Here is a 25,389-nt window from a genome sequence, read left to right as displayed (position 1 = left end):
CTCCACTGCTCGTGAAACGGAGGAGAGTAGGTCAGTATAAGGAATGTTTCTCGAGCTCAGGTACGGGCGACTCAGTCACATGTGCTCGACTGAATATGCAGCCACGGAACTGCTAAATCCCTCGTGAGACTCCAGTTCCGGTCAATCGTGCTTGTCAGCCTTCATCACCGCAGCTTTGGCGACCCGACTGAACGAATGTGGTGACGCGACTTGTGTAGCGAAGGACTTTCCGCAGTGAAACCTGTCAAGTTCAGTCTATGAATCCACAGTGGGACGTTCTCAATCCAAGGTGGACTTTTGGGTCAAAGCCTAGACCAAAGGTGCCTAATAGCGCAGGGAGACTAATCGGGTAGCGAATCCCATCCTCAGCTAAACCAAGCCCCGGGTGGTAGCCTAATCGAAGAAGTTGTTGAGCTTGTGCCCAAGCCCGCCTTTTTATAAAATCTCAACGTGGGATAGAGGAGGTTTGGAACCCTCATCGCGAATTTCATGTGGGATATCCACAAAGGATACCAAGGATGGTCGTGGATCAATACAGGATCGAGAAGAAGGGACTGAACTTGAATGAAGCTTGGGTTGACGGGGTCGCTATCAAGGTAGGAAGATCACTAGTGAACCAATCTTGGGAGTAAAGCATGATGAATTCTTCCTCAACATCAAGTTCACCAACTACAGTGATAATGGTTCCGTTCATGGGAAACTTGATACTGATATGATATGAGGATGCCACAACCAAGTTGGCGTGGATCCAAGGTCGTGCTAGCAACATTTTATATGTTTATAGTATGTATATCCACTACATGGAATAGAGTTGACCGAACAAGGGGTCCCACTTGGAGATTAAGTCGAACTATACCTTGCGCGGTTCGAGTGGTCCCGTCATATGCACGAACAGCTGTAGTGAGGAGCAAACCAGGAGGGGTCCAAATTCAACTGCCTAGCTGTACTCAATGTGCTTTTATTAAATTTTGCATAAGTTTCTATCAAGACCCTCTTGATTTGGTAGTGGTCTACAAAGGCCTCTACATACAGGGGTCGAGTATGGGGATAGCGAATGTAAAGTCAAAATCATTCTGAGTGAAGGTAATTGGTTGGGGAGAAAATAGACTTCCCACCATAGCTTGCAAACCCTCAGGTGGAATGGAATTAGGGACGCTTGCTTGTGCTAGCCTTTGCCAGCCCGATGGACTTGTGAAGTGGACAGAAGTTTTATAATCGAGATCTGGGCAGGAATATTTTCTTCAACGGGTTGGGTCTGTAGGAGATATAGAAGGATGGCTTCGACAAAGCAGGCTGAGTCCCAACTGGTTGAGACTGTGGCTGCGAATGAAAAATTCTTCCTGATCTGGTGGTATTGACTGATGCTGTCTGTAGCACAAGGGAAGGGTATTGATGCAAAGATCATCAAGCCTCAATGGAATGGACCTAGCCAAGTGTAGGATAGCCGTTCTGCTAGGCTTCCCCGCCATGTCGATGGGCGCCCCGACCGCTGCTTGGAGTGGGGTAGCATAAGTCGTTTCCAGTGAAGGGGTGAGCTGTTCTCGAGGATCTGCCACCTCGAGGACTGAAATGTTTGGAGTAGTAGAAGATGGTTGAGGATTTTGTGCTACAAAAATGGGCATAACCATAGGAGGAGGAATCATCACTAGCGGTTGTTTAGGTGCCGTAGACTGCTTGTCAAAGTTTCCATAACAGGGTGGCACTGCACCGTAAGGATGAGAAGTCTGATTAAGGCTAGCTTCTTGTTGTTTTGGCATGCTTGAAGACGTTTGGCTCTCCATGGGAGCCTTGCCCTCTCTCTTCACATGGTCAGGAAGTGGATTCGTGAACCATGTGAAGAGAGAGGTTCGATGGAGCAGCGGTGGATGTTGAGGGTTGGATAAAATTCCCATCAAGTTGGATCTTACCCTCCTCAATGAGGTCTTGAACAAAATGCCTAAGAGCTATGCATCTGTTAGTGCTATGCCCAACATAACGATGGAATTTGCAATATTTGTTGGGGTCATAGCCTAGAGGCTTAGGTTCTGGAGGCGGTCGATAGGTAGGCAAGCCCATCATGTTTAATGAACTTTACTTGTCAAAGATAACCCGGTCAGCAAAAGAAGTCAATTGTCGACGCCTACGCTGACCATTGCTTTGACCTTTCAAATTTTACTCTTGAACAGGAGCACTCTGGACTGTCGAAGCGATGGGAGCTACCTAGCGTGGCTGCTGATTTTGATGTTGTTGGGATGAAGGATATTTTTTTTGTTGCCCTAATTGGAGTGGAGCACAGGAGTATTGCTGTGGAGGTGGTTGACTCTGAACTTGAGATTGCTGGTAGGTTTGGGAGTGGAACTGTCTTTGCTGAGAAGCAGGTTGTTGCTGCTGGGTTGTCACAGCTTGGACGTTGTTCCATCTCCCCCTACGTCCCCTTTGGTTGCCTTGAAGTTTCTGGGGAACAGGGAGGGCCTGGATGCTAGACATCCCCGATGGCTTACCCGAAGAATCAAACAAAGAATTCATGAATGCAATGAAGCAAGCCAAGATCAACGGAGGGGCATCCAGTCAAGTACCTACATTCTGATTCCCAATCTCATGGATGAGCCTCCTCTACGGATGCAAAGAGCTCCCGCACCTTATTTCATGAATGGGCAATCCGAGAGGCCTCGAAAGCGATTCGCTTATGAATCTCCTATTGAAGAGTTATACTATGATCGCTCTGTGGTCCCCATGGAGAAGCCTCTCAAAAAGAAAAAAATTGAGGCAATGATATAAGCTGCAGTAGAGCAGACCAATACGGGAGTGAGATTCAAGGATTTTTGCCGACATCCAGATGTAGCTCTGCCGGAAGGGTTCAAGATACCGAAGTTTAGTAAATACAATGGGGTCGGCGGCCCATATCATCACTTGCTGTCCTTCTGTGGGGATTGCCGAGGCCTTGATTCCCAGCCTGGGTTATTTTTCCACCTTTATCAGAAGTCATTAGAAGGGGAAGCACTCAAGTGGAACTCATCTCTCCCCCTTGATGCTCTACGTAGTTTTGACGATGTGATTGACAGATTCACCGGCCAGTAGTTGCACCAGGTGGAACATCCCCCAATCTCTGTGATCTGGTGAATGAAAAAATGCAGCCCGGTTTTTAATTCATTACCTTTGTTAACCGATGGAGGAATTTTGCAGCTAAAGCAAAATGGAACATAAAAGAGGAAGATGCAGTACAGATGGTTATCAATAACCTGCATGGGCCCTTTTTTACTACTTTGACTAGCGCCCGGCAAAGGAATGATTTTTCCCAAAGCCGACTTCCTTTATCGAGCGGCTCTCTCTGTTGATGATAAAAGCGATGGTCCGGGCTGGGCTGTCTGAAATAAGCGGTCATTTTGGTCAGTCCCAATACCACATGAAACGCGTGATCACCCAGATTCCTAATGCCTTAATTATCTTATATATATAATATATAACTTATCGACGCCAGCCCTTCTATTTTCCTATCTTCACCCTTCCTACTCCAGCTAATGGAAAAATGCCTTTGAATGGTCGTAATCGTCGACAACCCAACCGACGTCCACCATAGGCTCGGCGAGCTGTCCTCCTAGATTTCCCTATGGTAATGCCAGGGCCTTTTCAGTACTGACGACTCTTGATGCCAAGAAGGAGACCGACTAGACGGGACAGACCATTGTTCATAGGTTGGGCCCGGAGATCGAATCTGATTCATCCCCTTTGAGAGGGATTCTCGTGCCAACCATAGGAAGAAGAACTCGGTTACTCATCTTGGATCGCATTGGATCAATAGCTTTGTGCTGATCTACGAACGACCCTTCTATTTATTTGATTTCTACTTCTTCAAGTCTCCATCATCCCGATCTCTCTTTCCGGGTTTGCCTGTCCAAAGAAAAACCTCTTCTAGTTCAAGGTCGGAATCCTCAAACCAATCAAAATATGATTTATAGTTCACTATTCTTATGATAAGCAGTTATGTCTCATTCATGTGATGAGAAATATGAGAATGAAAATTAGAAAATTTCACATCTACGGCGGATTCTGTGCCCCAAATCATTTATACTTATGAAACTAAGCAGGCGGACCCCTCTCCAATGGAACAAAGGGGATCCGTAGGGCGGACTCACTCACATACTGGATAGGTGGCTCGGAATTCTAGTGCTAGTTCCGTTCCCTCGGGGAAGAGAAAGCACGAATCTATTACAATCTTAGTAGAGAACAGAGGAGGAATAAAAACGTTGGTTCTTCGTTCCGTCCCAAGGAAAGCCGCCTTAACTTGAGGGTAAGATCTTCACGATCTTAGTTCTCTTTGACCGGATTTGATGCTTTCAAAAAGGCTTTCGACTATCTATGTGAAAAGAGAAAGTCCAAGCTTTCGACAGTAGGCTTCACCTTGGAAACCCGCTATTTAGTTGGTGGCAAGACAGCTCTTTAGACCAATTACTAGAGGTAGCCCCGTGCTTTCTACTCATGACGTGTCTGTGAGTCTGGAATAGAATTCCGTAGAAAGAAAGAAGAAGAGGGGACCCTGCAAATTAGAGGAGAAGATGAAAAAGAAAGGGAATAGAGGGCACCTCCTCATGTATCTTTGTCTTGCGCCCTATAATAGTCTTTATTAAATATAGGTGGGATTACTCGCCAAAAGCGAAGCCTTGAATCTCGTACTTTGACTCAGGGTCCGCGGTGAAGGGTTATACTTCTCCAAAGGGGGTTTCTGCGTCAACTGAAACCTTGGCCGGTGAATCAGACCTATTCACTTTTATAAAAGAAGCCTTGGGCCCAAGCCTTGATTATCTGACGATTCAAATGAAAGCGGAACTCTTAATAATGCAAGGTGACTAGCTCTAAGAAAGAGGTACCGATTAAGGGAAAGTAGGACAAATCTCCTTCTCAAAGGGGAATTCATCCCAAACAGCAGTCTAGTTCGTCCGTTTACTAGAGATGGGCGGGTTCCGTTGGTACCGTTTCTACCTACCCTCGATTGCAAGTCTGAAGTGGGAGTCTTCTTTCTTTCAGGTTCTTCCCTCGTGCACAGGGCAATAGAGAAGAAATCCTAGTCTTTAGATTGGCTAGAAAGGATCTGACTGCTTCTTCTTTCCTCGTCCCAGCCTTAAATAAATAGGCGTCTCCTTTTGTCAAGTCTCCTACCGCCTCCAAATCAAAGCCTGGTATTGAGATCAAAGCCCTTATTTACTGGTAAGGTGGGAAAGTATTGACTTGTCCAAAGTAGCATTACGAAAACCAATCCAACCCAGGTAGCGAAAGTCCTACAGAGTTCAATTCAGATAGCCCTATTGGCTTTTGATAGCAATGGGGTCGGGATCAGCTAATCTCAGAAAGCTTGGGTCTGGCCCAACTTTAAAAAGAAAAAAGAGACTGGCCGTCTAAACTATGAAAATCAGTGAACCGAAGGACAACCCGAGGGTCTGAGTCAAATCGTGAAGTGAAAACCTGCTCAAAGTAAGGGATTTGGAGTTGAACTTAGTTCACATCACACATAAGGAGAGAAAGAAAAGTAGACCCTTTGTCAGTGAAATAGCTTTTTCATTCTCATACTTCTTATAAGTAATCTCTAAGGATGTTCTTTCTAAGGATTGGAGATAAATCAAACAGATGCTATAAAGACCTTCCTTAGATTATGAGAACGGAAAGACCCACTAGAAAAAGGAGATATAGAAAGTGTGCCGGGAAAGAGGAATGATCAAAAGGATAGAGATGCCCGCTAAGCAAAGGCAATGGCACCATGTTACAAAGATCAGACTGACTGGCTTTGATTGACTAGTCTCATGTTGATGGAATTGCTTGGTCCTCGTCTCCCGAATGAGAGAAAGTTGGTGCTCAGTCTGCTAAATTAAGAAAGACGGCCCTCTCTTTACGAGTTGCTAGTAGAATGTGGAATGCTCTAACCGGGCTAGGCGAACCAATCAGTTGGTCTTCCATCAGTGTACACCTATGTCTCAATCTAATGGTTAGGTCCAGATTCTTAATCCCACTAGTCTGATTACTATTGCCATGACGAATGAAGCTAGCAACTTTGTGCCAACGAATGCTGTGAGTGACGTCTGCTAGTGATTGACCTTCTGAGAATTCCGCTTTCTAGCTACTTAAAAAAATGAGTTTCCGGGGCGGATTCTCTAAATCAGTCTGACTCTCTTTTCCTGCTGCTAAAAGGGAAGCTCCGGCAAATGGATAAAGAAAGAAGCGAAAGATGACACGCTTGCACAACCCGCGCTAAGCTTGTACCCACGAAGGAGGGAAACGGTTAAAGGCGGGAAAACTGACCTCGCACATCCTTAATCATTGACAACGTATGTTTTATGGAATGTGTGTAAAATCTAAGCCAATGCTATCAAAAGCGTGCTTAGGCACGCACCTAGGCACAAAGTGTAGTAAGGTGCACCTGAGGGCCAGGGTAGGGTAAACTATAGCGGTAGGTAGGTCAAAATTGTCAGGTTTATAGTAAAGTAAAGTATAAAATTGTATCACTAAATTAATTAAGTTTAAAAGCAAGAATTCACACTCAAAACCCGATCCATTGCCATCCTTGAGGTGAGATGACATTAACGAAGCGCATCCGAGGCATGCGCCTATTTCAATTGCTCCTAATTTGTTAAAGACATGATATCAACCCTTCGATCAAATGAAGTCCATTGTAATTTCATTTGTTCCTATAAAAGCCTCTCGAATAAATAGAAAACTCCAACCTTAATCAACAAAATAAAGTTACATACCAAAGCATTTACATTTTGACTTTCATATCATTTTTTTAAATTTTTTTATTACCTTTTTTCCCTCTAGACGGTGACAATCGTCAAATAGTAATTTGCAGCCTTAAGTGTTTATCTATAAAGCATGGGTGCGGGTACGGGTACGATACGGGTACACCGATACGGAAAATTCTTTAAAAAGTAGGGTACTAGTACGGCTGGGTACATCAATTTTTTTAAATTTTTTTTAAAAATTTATAGCTAAACATCCAACATACAAATCAAAATTTCAATATCAAAACTAAAAAGAGAACAACTAACTTGTCTAAAAAGTTATACAATTATTTTTTTTTCTTTTTTGATTGTCTAAAACAGGATACAAAAGAGACCAAAACCATGACTCATAGGTAAAGAGTGTTGGAAATAAATTACTTGATATTTTCAAAATTGAAAGAATAATAATAAAGGTTGCAATAAATTCTAGCATCTGAGGGGAAAAAAAAAAATTCATTTTGCCGTACTGGTGTCGTACCCATGCCGTACCCACAATGTACCCATGACGTACCCAAATGTATTTGCCGTACACGGCATGTATTCGGCGTACCCGGTACATGTACTGCTGTACCGGTACTCGTACCCGCACTCGGTAAGTACCCAGTACTCGTACCCAGTACTCGTACGACACCATTTTTGGAGTATCGTACTTCATAGGTGTTTATTGTTTAATGGCTTAATTTTTATAATTGTTATTATTATTTTTTTTGATAAATATTATTATTATCATTATTATTATTATTATTATTGCTAGGGGTTGTTGGAGTTTTGCTCCTGACACAAATCTATGATTTAAGTTACAATTTTACTCCTTCAATTGCATCTAAACAAAAACTAGGACTAAAATTTTTGTTTTCGTCCAGAATTGAAAAGATGCTTTGAAAACAATTTAGGTTCAATAGAAGGCTCTGTTTAAAGGATTTACTACATTTCTTTATTTATTATTTTTCCAAAAAAGACTAAATGTCCAAGAATTTCGAAAATTTATCATTTGTAATAATTGTGACAGAGCATGAGTAGTACCATTAGCAACACTCAAAGTAAAAAGAGACTTCAAGCAAGAAAAACACCAATGGAAAGATTCACTATATAACTTTACAGTAGTTAGAAACCTAAACCTGAAATCTACACCACATCACTAACATGTCATCAATGTGAACTAAGCACCTATAAGAATCATCTCAAGTATTTCATATTACCTAAACAAATCATAACAGGTAATAAAACACTATGAGTCTATGAGTGTCATGTTCAGCCTAATCTACACTACTTATTTACCCTTAATAAGAGGAATTTTGCACATAATATCACAAAGAAAATACAAAGAATTTCAATGACGAGTAAGGAATTAAGGTTTACTTCACAAAATTAAAACAAACTCAAATGAAGCTAAGATCATCAAGGACATACCTAACTGGACTGAGATGGTGAGCACTTGATCAAAAGTTGGATTCCACTCTTCCACGTGTAGTTTCTCTGCCAAATTTAGGGACTCGTAGAATTTGAAGAAAAACATGTAATTTGGAGGCTTTGCATGTGCTGCAACCAATGTGGCGATTCCTAGATGATCTAACTTGCTTCATCATCACATCATATAACCAAATTGTCAAAAAAGAATCCTGCATATCACATGTAGACATTCAAATAAACAAACCAAATACACATACATAAACATCTACACACATAAATTCATATATAAGCGCATATTTTATACTATTATTAGAAGGAAACACCTTAATTGATGTCCCTGACAGATTTTTAGTATGCCTGAATTACCCCGTGCTCAAACATCTTTGGATTCTATTTTGATTTGCACAGAATGATAAAATGGTAAAACTACCTAAAACCAACTCAACATCCTTTTCCAGAACCAATATCCCTCTCCTCCCCCAAATGCATCATGGCCAGCCCCAACCTTGAGGCAAGACCACCAAGGGCCTCCAAATTTTAACAAAATTTAGGGGCCCTAATTAATTTTAACTCTTATAGCATTAGTAGGCTCAAAAATAAGGATTCAGTACAACTAATCTAAGTTCACAATCTAAACTAAAGGGTCCTTATAGATTATGCAAGCTTAATTAGTAATTTTGCATTAAAAAATGTGAGAAAAGTAATATTTAACTGATACACTGTTGTAGTTGGTTCAATTTTTATTTGGTATTATTTAACTGATACCTTTTTGTAAACTGAATTTGGTCAAATTATAAAACTAACAAGACAATATTCTTATCATTTTGAGCTCTTGTAATGATTTTTCTTCGTGTCTTAATTTGTGTAAGTTAAATTTTAGTAATTATATCTGCAAGCTAAATTTGTGTGGGTAATAGCAAATTTAAATATATATATATATATATATATATAATGTAAATACTTACTATTTTACATGCAATTTTTTTAATGATTATATATAAAAGGCTCCAATTTCAAGAGTCCTCTTAGGGCTCCAACAACTCGGGGTAGGCCTTGATCATCGCACTATAGTTGGTTACTTACATAGTGAGACACACACACACACATGTATATACACACAAAAAGGGGTTTTGCTAATTTGGAATTCACGTAAGGCAGAGATAGAAAATGAGAAAAGGTGGAGAATATTTGTGTGCTAAATAGGACAAAATGAGCTACTGTATATATGGAGAGAGAGAGAGAGAGAGTAGAAATGACCATCGCATTTGCAATTCCTTGTGGAATTTATCAATGTGATCAGAGGTAGACAAAATGGGTTTTTTCATAGCAACCTTGTTTCCATCCAAAACAGCTTTATAAACCACACTTTCTGCTCCTGAAACAGAATGAATACACACACCAATTCAGTTTCACATTCACAACAACAAAGCCAATGTGAGAGCAAAGCCAAAGAGGGGTACAAATTAAGGGCCACAAATTAAGCTTTCTCTTTGAATTGCAATTGAGAAACAAAAAAACAAATACACACATATATATATTGATTGATACCTCGAGCAATTGGGTTTAAGAGAGAGTAGGAAGAAGGTGGGAGATGCAGAGGAATTGAGTCGCTCCGGCAGCAACCCCGAATGCATGTGTTTGACTCCACAATCTCCACCCCCATATCTCTCTCTCTCTCTCTCTCGCCTCTCACCCATGTATATATTTATATGTTTATGTATGTGTAGAAGAGGGTGGAAAAACGAAGCTTCGGGTTGGGCTGGGATGGAGAGGATGAAGATAGATTATTTTGGTAGGTCGGTTAAAAAGTTGAATTTTTATTTTATTTTATTAAAATTGTACGAGCACGAAATAATCTGTCTCGTATAATTCTGTCGATTAAGTTTACACTCCTTCAAACGTAGGCCATCGGGACTACCGATTTGAAAACTAGGTCAGAAAACACACTTTTCTAACACTTGGAAGTAGGCCATCGGGGGCCCAAAATCATATAACAGTCGCAACAAGGGCCGGGAACACCTTAAACACCGCGGCAGTGACAGACGCGAGTTGTGAAAGCTTACGGAGCTAGCACCGGGACCCCCGGTTTGAAAACTAAGTTGGAAAGAGATACTTTTTCCACGCTTAGGCTTGGAAATAAGACACCGAAGGGGCCCAAAACCGTGTCACAGTCGCGAGAAGGACTGGGAAATGCCCTAAACACCTCGGGAGGGTCCAAGAGGTAAGTTGCGGAGACTTACGGAACTAGCACGGGACTCTCGGCTTGAGAACTAAATCAAAAAATGCACTTTTTTCACACTTAAACTCGAAAATAAGCCGTCGGGGGGCCAAAATCGTCTAACAGTCACGAGAAGGCCCAGGTAACACGTCAAACACCCCGGGAGGGACCGATGTAAGTTGTGAAAACTTACGGAACTAGCACGGGACTCCCGGTTTGGAAACTAAGTCCGAAACGGGACTTTTCTCGCACCTAAGCTTGAAAATAGTCCATCGCGAGGGCCAAAATCGGGTGACAGCCAAGAGAAGGTCCGGGGAACACCTCAAAACACCTAGGAAGGGACCAACGTGAGTTGTGGAAACTTACGGAACTCGCATGGGACTCCCGGTTTGGAAACTAAGTCAAAAAATGCACTTTCTAAACACTTAAGCTTGAAAATAGGCCATCGGGGGCCAAAAAAATCCTGTAACAGTCCCGAGAAGGCCCGCGGAACACCTCCAACACCTCGGGAGAAACCAATGTAAGTTGTGGAAACTAGCGCGGGACTGCCGGTTTGAAAACTAGGTCGGAAAAGGTACTTTTTTCACACTGAAGCTTGAAAACAGGCCTTAGCGGACTGGAATCGTGTAACAATCACGAGAAAGCACGGGAAACACCCCGAACATCTCAGGAGGGACCAATTTGAGCCGTAAAAACATAACGAAGAGGCACGGGGACTGCCGATTTGAAAACTTGGTCGGAAAACACATTTTTCTAACACTTAAGCCTGGAAGTAGGCCATCGGGGGGCCAAAATCATGTGACAGTCGCAACAAGGGCCGAGAACACCCCAAACACCTCGGGAGTGACAGACGCGAGTTGTGAAAGCTTCGGAACTAGCACGGGGACTCCCGTTTTGAAAACTAAGCTGGAAAGAGACACTTTTTGCACGCTTAGGCTTGGAAAGAGGACACCGGGGGGGAGGCCAAAAACGTGTCACAGTCGCGAGAAGGACCGAGGAATGCCCAAAACACCTCGGGAGGGTCCAAGAGGTAAGTTTCGAAGACTTATGGAACTAGCACGGGACTCTCGGCTTGAGAACTAAATCAAAAAATGCACTTTTTTCACACTTAAGCTCGAAAATAAGCCGTCGGGGGCCAAAATCGTGTAACAGTCACGAGAGGGCCGAGGGAACACGTCAAACACCCCAGGAGGGACCAATGTAAGTTGTGAAAACTTACGGAACTAGCACGGGACTCCCGGTTAGGAAGCTAAGTCCGAAACGGCACGTTTCTCGCACCTAAGCTTGAAAATAGTGCATCGGGGGGGGGGCGCCAAAATCGGGTGACAACCAAGAGAAGGTCCGGGGAACACCTTAAAACGCCTAGGGAGGGACAAACGTGAGTTATGGAAACTAACGAAACTCACACGGGACTGCCGATTTGAAAACTAGGTCGGAAAACGCACTTTTCTAACACTTAAGCTTGGAAGTAGGCCATCGGGGGGACAAAATCATGTAACAGTCGCAACAAAGGGACGGGAACACCTTAAACACCTCGGGAGTGACAGACGCGGGGTGTGAAAGCTTACGGAACTAACACGGGGACTCCCGGTTTGAAAACTAAGTTGGAAAGTGACACTTTTTCCACGCTTAGGCTTGGAAATAGGACACCGGGGGGAGGGGCCGAAATCGTGTCACTGTCGCGAGAAGGACCGGGAAATGCCACAAACACCTCAGGAGGGTCCAAGAGGTAAGTTGCGGAGACTGACGGAACTAGCACTGGACTCTCGGCTTGAGAACTAAATCAAAAAATGCACTTTTTTCACACTTAAGCTCGAAAATAAGCCGTCGGGGGGCCAAAATCGTGTAACAGTCACGAGAAGGCCCAGGGAACACGTCAAACACCCCGGGAGGGACCGACGTAAGTTGTGAAAACTTACGGAACTAGCACGGGACTCCCGGTTTGGAAACTAACTCCGAAACAGCACTTTTCTCGCACCTAAGCTTGAAAATAGTCCATCGGGGGGGCCAAAATCGGGTGACAGCCAAGAGAAGGTCCGGGGAACACCTCAAAACACCTAGGGAGGGACCAACGTGAGTTGTGGAAACTTACGGAACTCGCATGCGGCTCCCGGTTTGGAAACTAAGTCAAAAAATGCACTTCCTAAACACTTAAGCTTGAAAATAGGCCATCGGGGGCCAAAAAAATCCTGTAACAGTCCCGAGAAGGCCCGCGGAACACCTCCAACACCTCGGGAGAAACCAATGTAAGTTGTGGAAACTAGCGCGGGACTTCCGGTTTGTAAAAGGTACTTTTTTCACACTGAAGCTTGAAAACAGGCCTTAGCGGACCGGAATCGTGTAACAATCACGAGAAAGCACGGGAAACACCCCGAACATCTCAGGAGGGACCAATTTGAGCCGTAAAAACATAACGAAGAGGCACGGGGATTGCCGATTTGAAAACTTGGTCGGAAAACACATTTTTCTAACACTTAAGCTTGGAAGTAGGCCATCGGGGGGGCCAAAATCATGTGACAGTCGCAACAAGGGCCGAGAACACCCCAAACACCTCGGGAGTGACAGACGCGAGTTGTGAAAGCTTCGGAACTAGCACGGGGACTCCCGTTTTGAAAACTAAGCTGGAAAGAGACACTTTTTGCACGCTTAGGCTTGGAAAGAGGACACCGGGGGGGAGGCCAAAAACGTGTCACAGTCGCGAGAAGGACCGAGGAATGCCCAAAACACCTCGGGAGGGTCCAAGAGGTAAGTTTCGAAGACTTATGGAACTAGCACGGGACTCTCGGCTTGAGAACTAAATCAAAAAATGCACTTTTTTCACACTTAAGCTCGAAAATAAGCCGTCGGGGGCCAAAATCGTGTAACAGTCACGAGAGGGCCGAGGGAACACGTCAAACACCCCGGGAGGGACCAATGTAAGTTGTGAAAACTTACGGAACTAGCACGGGACTCCCGATTAGGAAACTAAGTCCGAAACGGCACTTTTCGCGGGACTCCCGGTTAGGAAACTAAGTCCGAAACGGCACTTTTCTCGCACCTAAGCTTGAAAATAGTGCATCGGGGGGGGGGCGCCAAAATCGGGTGACAACCAAGAGAAGGTCCGGGGAACACCTCAAAACGCCTAGGGAGGGACAAACGTGAGTTATGGAAACTAACGAAACTCACACGGGACTGCCGATTTGAAAACTAGGTCGGAAAACGCACTTTTCTAACACTTAAGCTTGGAAGTAGGCCATCGGGGGGACAAAATCATGTAACAGTCGCAACAAAGGGACGGGAACACCTTAAACACCTCGGGAGTGACAGACGCGGGGTGTGAAAGCTTACGGAACTAACACGGGGACTCCCGGTTTGAAAACTAAGTTGGAAAGTGACACTTTTTCCATGCTTAGGCTTGGAAATAGGACACTGGGGGGAGGGGCCGAAATCGTGTCACAGTCGCGAGAAGGACCGGGAAATGCCACAAATACCTCAGGAGGGTCCAAGAGGTAAGTTGCGGAGACTGACGGAACTAGCACTGGACTCTCAGCTTGAGAACTAAATCAAAAAATGCACTTTTTTCACACTTAAGCTCGAAAATAAGCCGTCGGGGGGCCAAAATCGTGTAACAGTCACGAGAAGGCCGAAGGAACACGTCAAACACCCCGGGAGGGACCGATGTAAGTTGTGAAAACTTACGGAACTAGCACGGGACTCCCGGTTTGGAAACTAAGTCCGAAACGGCACTTTTCTCGCACCTAAGCTTGAAAATAGTCCATCGGGGGGGCCAAAATCGGGTGACAGCCAAGAGAAGGTCCGGGGAACACCTCAAAACACCTAGGGAGGGACCAACGTGAGTTGTGGAAACTTACGGAACTCGCATGCGACTCCCGGTTTGGAAACTAAGTCAAAAAATGCACTTCCTAAACACTTAAGCTTGAAAATAGGCCATCGGGGGCCAAAAAAATCCTGTAACAGTCCCGAGAAGGCCCGCGGAACACCTCCAACACCTCGGGAGAAACCAATGTAAGTTGTGGAAACTAGCGCGGGACTTCCGGTTTGGAAAAGGTACTTTTTTCACACTGAAGCTTGAAAACAGGCCTTAGCGGACCGGAATCGTGTAACAATCACGAGAAAGCACGGGAAACACCCCGAACATCTCAGGAGGGACCAATTTGAGCCGTAAAAACATAACGAAGAGGCACGGGGACTGCCGATTTGAAAACTAGGTCGGAAAACACATTTTTCTAACGCTTAAGCTTGGAAGTAGGCCATCGGGGGGCCAAAATCATGTGACAGTCGCAACAAGGGCCGAGAACACCCCAAACACCTCGGGAGTGACAGACGCGAGTTGTGAAAGCTTCGGAACTAGCACGGGGACTCCCGTTTTGAAAACTAAGCTGGAAAGAGACACTTTTTGCACGCTTAGGCTTGGAAAGAGGACACCGGGGGGGAGGCCAAAAACGTGTCACAGTCGCGAGAAGGACCGAGGAATGCCCAAAACACCTCGGGAGGGTCCAAGAGGTAAGTTTCGAAGACTTATGGAACTAGCACGGGACTCTCGGCTTGAGAACTAAATCAAAAAATGCACTTTTTTCACACTTAAGCTCGAAAATAAGCCGTCGGGGGCCAAAATCGTGTAACAGTCACGAGAGGGCCGAGGGAACACGTCAAACACCCCGGGAGGGACCAATGTAAGTTGTGAAAACTTACGGAACTAGCACGGGACTCCCGGTTAGGAAACTAAGTCCGAAACGGCACTTTTCTCGGGACTCCCGGTTAGGAAACTAAGTCCGAAACGGCACTTTTCTCGCACCTAAGCTAGAAAATAGTGCATCTGGGGGGGGGAGGGGCGCCAAAATCGGGTGACAACCAAGAGAAGGTCCGGGGAATACCTCAAAATGCCTAGGGAGGGACAAACGTGAGTTATGGAAACTAACAAAACTCACACGGGACTGCCGATTTGAAAACTAGGTCAGAAAACGCACTTTTCTAACACTTAAGCTTGGAAGTAGGCCATCGGGGGGACAAAATCATGTAACAGTCGCAACAAAGGGACGGGAACACCTCAAACACCTCGGGAGTGACAGACGCGGGGTGTGAAAGCTTACGGAACTAACACGGGGACTCCCGGTTTGAAAACTAAGTTGGAAAGTGACACTTTTTCCATGCTTAGGCTTGGAAATAGGACACCGGGGGGAGGGGCCGAAACCGTGTCACAGTCGCGAGAAGGACCGGGAAATGCCACAAACACCGCAGGAGGGTCTAAGAGGTAAGTTGCGGAGACTGACGGAACTAGCACTGGACTCTCGGCTTGAGAACTAAATCAAAAAATGCACTTTTTTCACACTTAAGCTCGAAAATAAGCCGTCGGGGGGCCAAAATTGTGTAACAGTCACGAGAAGGCCCAGGGAACACGTCAAACACCCCGGGAGGGACCGATGTAAGTTGTGAAAACTTACGGAACTAGCACGGGACTCCCGGTTTGGAAACTAAGTCCGAAACAGCACTTTTCTCGCACCTAAGCTTGAAAATAGTCCATCAGGGGGGCCAAAATCGGGTGACAGCCAAGAGAAGGTCCGGGGAACACCTCAAAACACCTAGGGAGGGACCAACGTGAGTTGTGGAAACTTACGGAACTCGCATGCGGCTCCCGGTTTGGAAACTAAGTCAAAAAATGCACTTCCTAAACACTTAAGCTTGAAAATAGGCCATCGGGGGCCAAAAAAATCCTGTAACAGTCCCGAGAAGGCCCGCGGAACACCTCCAACACCTCGGGAGAAACCAATGTAAGTTGTGGAAACTAGCGCGGGACTTCCGGTTTGAAAACTAGGTCGGAAAAGGTACTTTTTTCACACTGAAGCTTGAAAACAGGCCTTAGCGGACCGGAATCGTGTAACAATCACGAGAAAGCACGGGAAACACCCCGAAAATCTCAGGAGGGACCAATTTGACCCGTAAAAACATAACGAAGAGGCACGGGGACTGCCGATTTGAAAACTAGGTCGGAAAACACATTTTTCTAACGCTTAAGCTTGGAAGTAGGCCATCGGGGGCCCAAAATCATGTGACAGTCGCAACAAGGGCCGAGAACACCCCAAACACCTCGGGAGCGACAGACGCGAGTTGTGAAAGCTTCGGAACTAGCACGGGGACTCCCGTTTTGAAAACTAAGCTGGAAAGAGACACTTTTTGCACGCTTAGGCTTGGAAAGAGGACACCGGGGGGGAGGCCAAAAACGTGTCACAGTCGCGAGAAGGATCGAGGAATGCCCAAAACACCTCGGGAGGGTCCAAGAGGTAAGTTTCGAAGACTTATGAAACTAGCACGGGACTCTAGGCTTGAGAACTAAATCAAAAAATGCACTTTTTCCACACTTAAGCTCGAAAATAAGCCGTCGGGGGCCAAAATCGTGTAACAGTCACGAGAGGGCCGAGGGAACACGTCAAACACCCCGGGAGGGACCAATGTAAGTTGTGAAAACTTACGGAACTAGCACGGGACTCCCGGTTAGGAAACTAAGTCCGAAACGGCACTTTTCTCGGGACTCCCGGTTACGAAACTAAGTCCGAAACGGCACTTTTCTCGCACCTAAGCTTGAAAATAGTGCATCGGGGGGGGGGGCGCCAAAATCGGGTGACAACCAAGAGAAGGTCCGGGGAACACCTCAAAACGGCTAGGGAGGGACAAACGTGAGTTATGGAAACTAACGAAACTCACACGGGACTGCCGATTTGAAAACTAGGTCGGAAAACGCACTTTTCTAACACTTAAGCTTAGAAGTAGGCCATCGGGGGGACAAAATCATGTAACAGTCGCAACAAAGGGACGGGAACACCTCAAACACCTCGGGAGTGACAGACGTGGGGTGTGAAAGCTTACGGAACTAACACGGGGACTCCCGGTTTGAAAACTAAGTTGGAAAGTGACACTTTTTCCACGCTTAGGCTTGGAAATAGGACACCGGGGGGAGGGGCCGAAACCGTGTCACAGTCGCGAGAAGGACCGGGAAATGCCACAAACACCTCAATAGGGTCCAAGAGGTAAGTTGCGGAGACTGACGGAACTAGCACTGGACTCTCGGCTTGAGAACTAAATCAAAAAATGCACTTTTTTCACACTTAAGCTCGAAAATAAGCCGTCGGGGGGCCAAAATCGTGTAACAGTCACGAGAAGGCCCAGGGAACACGTCAAACACCCCGGGAGGGACCGATGTAAGTGGTGAAAACTTACGGAACTAGCACGGGACTCCCGGTTTGGAAACTAACTCCGAAACGGCACTTTTCTCGCACCTAAGCTTGAAAATAGTCCATCGGGGGGGGCCAAAATCAGGTGACAGCCAAGAGAAGGTCCGGGAAACACCTCAAAACACCTAGGGAGGGACCAACGTGAGTTGTGGAAACTTACGGAACTCGCATGGGACTCCCGGTTTGGAAACTAAGTCAAAAAATGCACTTCCTAAACACTTAAGCTTGAAAATAGGCCATCGGGGGCCAAAAAAAAATCCTGTAACAGTCCCGAGAAGGCCCGCGGAACACCTCCAACACCTCGGGAGAAACCAATGTAAGTTGTGGAAACTAGCGCGGGACTGCCGGTTTGAAAACTAGGTCGGAAAAGGTACTTTTTTCACACTGAAGCTTGAAAACAGGCCTTAGCGGACCGGAATCGTGTAACAATCACGAGAAAGCACGGGAAACACCCCGAACATCTCAGGAGGGACCAATTTGAGCCGTAAAAACATAACGAAGAGGCACGGGGATTGCCGATTTGAAAACTAGGTCGGAAAACACATTTTTCTAACGCTTAAGCTTGGAAGTAGGCCATCGGGGGGCCAAAATCATGTGACAGTCGCAACAAGGGCCGAGAACACCCCAAACACCTCGGGAGTGACAGACGCGAGTTGTGAAAGCTTCGGAACTAGCACGGGGACTCCCGTTTTGAAAACTAAGCTGGAAAGAGACACTTTTTGCACGCTTAGGCTTGGAAAGAGGACACCGGGGGGGAGGCCAAAAACGTGTCACAGTCGCGAGAAGGACCGAGGAATGCCCAAAACACCACGGGAGGGTCCAAGAGGTAAGTTTCGAAGACTTATGGAACTAGCACGGGACTCTCGGCTTGAGAACTAAATCAAAAAATGCACTTTTTTCACACTTAAGCTCGAAAATAAGCCGTCGGGGGCCAAAATCGTGTAACAGTCACGAGAGGGCCGAGGGAACACGTCAAACACCCCGGGAGGGACCAATGTAAGTTGTGAAAACTTACGGAACTAGCACGGGACTCCCGGTTAGGAAACTAAGTCCGAAACGGCACTTTTCTCGCACCTAAGCTTGAAAATAGTGCATCGGGGGGGGGTGCGCCAAAATCGGGTGACAACCAAGAGAAGGTCTGGGGAACACCTCAAAACGCCTAGGGAGGGACAAACGTGAGTTATGGAAACTAACGAAACTCACACGGGACTGCCGATTTGAAAACTAGGTCGGAAAACGCACTTTTCTAACACTTAAGCTTGAAAGTAGGCCATCGGGGGGACAAAATCATGTAACAGTCGCAACAAAGGGACGGGAACACCTCAAACACCTCGGGAGTGACAGACGCGGGGTGTGAAAGCTTACGGAACTAACACGGGGACTCCCGGTTTGAAAACTAAGTTGGAAAGTGACACTTTTTCCACGCTTAGGCTTGGAAATAGGACACCGGGGGGAGGGGCCGAAACCGTGTCACAGTCGCGAGAAGGACCGGGAAATGCCACAAACACCTCAGTAGGGTCCAAGAGGTAAGTTGCGGAGACTGACGGAACTAGCACTGGACTCTCGGCTTGAGAACTAAATCAAAAAATGCACTTTTTTCACACTTAAGCTCGAAAATAAGCCGTCGGGGGGCCAAAATCGTGTAACAGTCACGAGAAGGCCCAGGGAACACGTCAAACACCCCGGGAGGGACCGATGTAAGTTGTGAAAACTTACGGAACTAGCACGGGACTCCCGGTTTGGAAACTAAGTCCGAAACGGCACTTTTCTCGCACCTAAGCTTGAAAATAGTCCATCGGGGGGGGCCAAAATCGGGTGACAGCCAAGAGAAGGTCCGGGGAACACCTCAAAACACCTAGGGAGGGACCAACGTGAGTTGTGGAAACTTACGGAACTCGCATGGGACTCCCGGTTTGGAAACTAAGTCAAAAAATGCACTTCCTAAACACTTAAGCTTGAAAATAGGCCATCGGGGGCCAAAAAAAAATTCCTGTAACAGTCCCGAGAAGGCCCGCGGAACACCTCCAACACCTCGGGAGAAACCAATGTAAGTTGTGAAAACTAGCGCAGGACTGCCGGTTTGAAAACTAGGTCGGAAAAGGTACTTTTTTCACACTGAAGCTTGAAAACAGGCCTTAGCGGACCGGAATCGTGTAACAATCACGAGAAAGCACGGGAAACACCCCGAACATCTCAGGAGAGCCGTAAAAACATAACGAAGAGGCACGGGGACTGCCAATTTGAAAACTAGGTCGGAAAACACATTTTTCTAACGCTTAAGCTTGGAAGTAGGCCATCGGGGGGGCCAAAATCATGTGACAGTCGCAACAAGGGCCGAGAACACCCCAAACACCTCGGGAGTGATAGACGCGAGTTGTGAAAGCTTCGGAACTAGCACGGGGACTCCCGTTTTGAAAACTAAGCTGGAAAGAGACACTTTTTGCACGCTTAGGCTTGGAAAGAGGACACCGGGGGGAGGCCAAAAACGTGTCACAGTCGCGAGAAGGACCGAGGAATGCCCAAAACACCTCGGGAGGGTCCAAGAGGTAAGTTTCGAAGACTTATGGAACTAGCACGGGACTCTCGGCTTGAGAACTAAATCAAAAAATGCACTTTTTTCACACTTAAGCTCGAAAATAAGCCGTCGGGGGCCAAAATCGTGTAACAGTCACGAGAGGGCCGAGGGAACACGTCAAACACCCCGGGAGGGACCAATGTAAGTTGTGAAAACTTACGGAACTAGCACGGGACTCCCGGTTAGGAAACTAAGTCCGAAACGGCACTTTTCTCGGGACTCCCGGTTAGGAAACTAAGTCCGAAACGGCACTTTTCTCGCACCTAAGCTTGAAAATAGTGCATCGGGGGGGGGGGGGCACCAAAATCGGGTGACAACCAAGAGAAGGTCCGGGGAACACCTCAAAACGCCTAGGGAGGGACAAACGTGAGTTATGGAAACTAACGAAACTCACACGGGACTGCCGATTTGAAAACTAGGTCGGAAAACGCACTTTTCTAACACTTAAGCTTGGAAGTAGGCCATCGGGGAGACAAAATCATGTAACAGTCGCAACAAAGGGACGGGAACACCTCAAACACCTCCGGAGTGACAGACGCGGGGTGTGAAAGCTTACGGAACTAACACGGGGGGACTCCCGGTTTGAAAACTAAGTTGGAAAGTGACACTTTTTCCACGCTTAGGCTTGGAAATAGGACACCGGGGGGAGGGGCCGAAACCGTGTCACAGTCGCGAGAAGGACCGGGAAATGCCACAAACACCTCAGTAGGGTCCAAGAGGTAAGTTGCGGAGACTGACGGAACTAGCACTGGACTCTCGGCTTGAGAACTAAATCAAAAAATGCACTTTTTTCACACTTAAGCTCGAAAATAAGCCGTCGGGGGGCCAAAATCGTGTAACAGTCACGAGAAGGCCCAGGGAACACGTCAAACACCCCGGGAGGGACCGATGTAAGTTGTGAAAACTTACGGAACTAGCACGGGACTCCCGGTTTGGAAACTAAGTCCGAAACGGCACTTTTCTCGCACCTAAGCTTGAAAATAGTCCATCGGGGGGGGCCAAAATCGGGTGACAGCCAAGAGAAGGTCCGGGGAACACCTCAAAACACCTAGGGAGGGACCAACGTGAGTTGTGGAAACTTACGGAACTCGCATGGGACTCCCGGTTTGGAAACTAAGTCAAAAAATGCACTTCCTAAACACTTAAGCTTGAAAATAGGCCATCGGGGGCCAAAAAAAAATTCCTGTAACAGTCCCGAGAAGGCCCGCGGAACACCTCCAACACCTCGGGAGAAACCAATGTAAGTTGTGAAAACTAGCGCAGGACTGCCGGTTTGAAAACTAGGTCGGAAAAGGTACTTTTTTCACACTGAAGCTTGAAAACAGGCCTTAGCGGACCGGAATCGTGTAACAATCACGAGAAAGCACGGGAAACACCCCGAACATCTCAGGAGAGCCGTAAAAACATAACGAAGAGGCACGGGGACTGCCAATTTGAAAACTAGGTCGGAAAACACATTTTTCTAACGCTTAAGCTTGGAAGTAGGCCATCGGGGGGGCCAAAATCATGTGACAGTCGCAACAAGGGCCGAGAACACCCCAAACACCTCGGGAGTGATAGACGCGAGTTGTGAAAGCTTCGGAACTAGCACGGGGACTCCCGTTTTGAAAACTAAGCTGGAAAGAGACACTTTTTGCACGCTTAGGCTTGGAAAGAGGACACCGGGGGGAGGCCAAAAACGTGTCACAGTCGCGAGAAGGACCGAGGAATGCCCAAAACACCTCGGGAGGGTCCAAGAGGTAAGTTTCGAAGACTTATGGAACTAGCACGGGACTCTCGGCTTGAGAACTAAATCAAAAAATGCACTTTTTTCACACTTAAGCTCGAAAATAAGCCGTCGGGGGCCAAAATCGTGTAACAGTCACGAGAGGGCCGAGGGAACACGTCAAACACCCCGGGAGGGACCAATGTAAGTTGTGAAAACTTACGGAACTAGCACGGGACTCCCGGTTAGGAAACTAAGTCCGAAACGGCACTTTTCTCGGGACTCCCGGTTAGGAAACTAAGTCCGAAACGGCACTTTTCTCGCACCTAAGCTTGAAAATAGTGCATCGGGGGGGGGGGGGGCACCAAAATCGGGTGACAACCAAGAGAAGGTCCGGGGAACACCTCAAAACGCCTAGGGAGGGACAAACGTGAGTTATGGAAACTAACGAAACTCACACGGGACTGCCGATTTGAAAACTAGGTCGGAAAACGCACTTTTCTAACACTTAAGCTTGGAAGTAGGCCATCGGGGAGACAAAATCATGTAACAGTCGCAACAAAGGGACGGGAACACCTCAAACACCTCCGGAGTGACAGACGCGGGGTGTGAAAGCTTACGGAACTAACACGGGGGGACTCCCGGTTTGAAAACTAAGTTGGAAAGTGACACTTTTTCCACGCTTAGGCTTGGAAATAGGACACCGGGGGGAGGGGCCGAAACCGTGTCACAGTCGCGAGAAGGACCGGGAAATGCCACAAACACCTCAGTAGGGTCCAAGAGGTAAGTTGCGGAGACTGACGGAACTAGCACTGGACTCTCGGCTTGAGAACTAAATCAAAAAATGCACTTTTTTCACACTTAAGCTCGAAAATAAGCCGTCGGGGGGCCAAAATCGTGTAACAGTCACGAGAAGGCCCAGGGAACACGTCAAACACCCCGGGAGGGACCGATGTAAGTTGTGAAAACTTACGGAACTAGCACGGGACTCCCGGTTTGGAAACTAAGTCCGAAACGGCACTTTTCTCGCACCTAAGCTTGAAAATAGTCCATCGGGGGGGCCAAAATCGGGTGACAGCCAAGAGAAGGTCCGGGGAACACCTCAAAACACCTAGGGAGGGACCAACGTGAGTTGTGGAAACTTACGGAACTCGCATGGGACTCCCGGTTTGGAAACTAAGTCAAAAAATGCACTTCCTAAACACTTAAGCTTGAAAATAGGCCATCGGGGGCCAAAAAAAAATCCTGTAACAGTCCCGAGAAGGCCCGCAGAACACCTCCAACACCTCGGGAGAAACCAATGTAAGTTGTGAAAACTAGCGCAGGACTGCCGGTTTGAAAACTAGGTCGGAAAAGGTACTTTTTTCACACTGAAGCTTGAAAACAGGCCTTAGCGGACCGGAATCGTGTAACAATCACGAGAAAGCACGGGAAACACGCCGAACATCTCAGGAGAGCCGTAAAAACATAACGAAGAGGCACGGGGACTGCCGATTTGAAAACTAGGTCGGAAAACACATTTTTCTAACGCTTAAGCTTGGAAGTAGGCCATCGGGGGCCCAAAATCATGTGACAGTCGCAACAAGGGCCGAGAACACCCCAAACACCTCGGGAGTGACAGACGCGAGTTGTGAAAGCTTCGGAACTAGCACGGGGACTCCCGTTTTGAAAACTAAGCTGGAAAGAGACACTTTTTGCACGCTTAGGCTTGGAAAGAGGACACCGGGGGGGAGGCCAAAAACGTGTCACAGTCGCGAGAAGGACCGAGGAATGCCCAAAACACCTCGGGAGGGTCCAAGAGGTAAGTTTCGAAGACTTATGGAACTAGCACGGGACTCTCGGCTTGAGAACTAAATCAAAAAATGCACTTTTTTCACACTTAAGCTCGAAAATAAGCCGTCGGGGGCCAAAATCGTGTAACAGTCACGAGAGGGCCGAGGGAACACGTCAAACACCCCAGGAGGGACCAATGTAAGTTGTGAAAACTTACGGAACTAGCACGGGACTCCCGGTTAGGAAACTAAGTCCGAAACGGCACTTTTCTCGGGACTCCCGGTTAGGAAACTAAGTCCGAAACGGCACTTTTCTCGCACCTAAGCTTGAAAATAGTGCATCGGGGGGGGGGGCGCCAAAATCGGGTGACAACCAAGAGAAGGTCCGGGGAACACCTCAAAACGCCTAGGGAGGGACAAACGTGAGTTATGGAAACTAACGAAACTCACACGGGACTGCCGATTTGAAAACTACGTCGGAAAACGCACTTTTCTAACACTTAAGCTTGGAAGTAGGCCATCGGGGGGACAAAATCATGTAACAGTCGCAACAAAGGGATGGGAACACCTCAAACACCTCAGGAGTGACAGACGCGAGGTGTGAAAGCTTACGGAACTAACACGGGGACTCCCGATTTGAAAACTAAGTTGGAAAGTGACACTTTTTCCACGCTTAGGCTTGGAAATAGGACACCGGGGGGAGGGGCCGAAACCGTGTCACAGTCGCGAGAAGGACCGGGAAATGCCACAAACACCTCAGTAGGGTCCAAGAGGTAAGTTGCGGAGACTGACGGAACTAGCACTGGACTCTCGGCTTGAGAACTAAATCAAAAAATGCACTTTTTTCACACTTAAGCTCGAAAATAAGCCGTCGGGGGGCCAAAATCGTGTAACAGTCACGAGAAGGCCCAGGGAACACGTCAAACACCCCGGGAGGGACCGATGTAAGTTGTGAAAACTTACGGAACTAGCACGGGACTCCCGGTTTGGAAACTAAGTCCGAAACGGCACTTTTCTCGCACCTAAGCTTGAAAATAGTCCATGGGGGGGGCCAAAATCGGGTGACAGCCAAGAGAAGGTCCGGGGAACACCTCAAAACACCTAGGGAGGGACCAACGTGAGTTGTGGAAACTTACGGAACTCGCATGCGACTCCCGGTTTGGAAACTAAGTCAAAAAATGCACTTCCTAAACACTTAAGCTTGAAAATAGGCCATCGGGGGCCAAAAAAAAATTCCTGTAACAGTCCCGAGAAGGCCCGCGGAACACCTCCAACACCTCGGGAGAAACCAATGTAAGTTGTGAAAACTAGCGCAGGACTGCCGGTTTGAAAACTAGGTCGGAAAAGGTACTTTTTTCACACTGAAGCTTGAAAACAGGCCTTAGCGGACCGGAATCGTGTAACAATCACGAGAAAGCACGGGAAACACCCCGAACATCTCAGGAGGGTCCAATTTGAGCCGTAAAAACATAACGAAGAGGCACGGGGACTGCCGATTTGAAAACTAGGTCGGAAAACACATTTTTCTAACACTTAAGCTTGGAAGTAGGCCATCGGGGGGCCAAAATCATGTGACAGTCGCAACAAGGGCCGAGAACACCCCAAACACCTCGGGAGTGACAGACGCGAGTTGTGAAAGCTTCGGAACTAGCACGGGGACTCCCGTTTTGAAAACTAAGCTGGAAAGAGACACTTTTTGCACGCTTAGGCTTGGAAAGAGGACACCGGGGGGAGGCC

General features: G+C 46.8%; 1 protein-coding gene across 4 annotated transcripts in view; it reads right to left on the bottom strand.

Moving 5' to 3' along the window:
- LOC145789023 (rRNA biogenesis protein RRP5-like) overlaps positions 1-25,389 on the bottom strand; it is an 87,554-nt gene that overhangs the window by 27,746 nt on the left and 34,419 nt on the right. For all 4 annotated transcript variants that reach the window (XM_082898157.1, XM_082898159.1, XM_082898158.1 and 1 more), the window contains exons 4-5: positions 9,414-9,531; positions 8,157-8,323 (exon numbers count right to left, since the gene is read on the bottom strand). In XM_082898157.1, coding sequence (XP_082754283.1) covers positions 8,157-8,323; positions 9,414-9,531 — 285 coding nt within the window. The remainder of the gene's footprint in view (positions 1-8,156; positions 8,324-9,413; positions 9,532-25,389) is intronic.

The sequence above is a fragment of the Camellia sinensis genome, chromosome 12 (assembly GCF_055761805.1).
Source record: "Camellia sinensis isolate YWXY chromosome 12, ASM5576180v1, whole genome shotgun sequence".
Taxonomy (NCBI): domain Eukaryota; kingdom Viridiplantae; phylum Streptophyta; class Magnoliopsida; order Ericales; family Theaceae; genus Camellia; species Camellia sinensis.
Note: the sequence above shows the minus strand (reverse complement) of the source record. Positions and strands in the feature narration are given on the sequence as shown.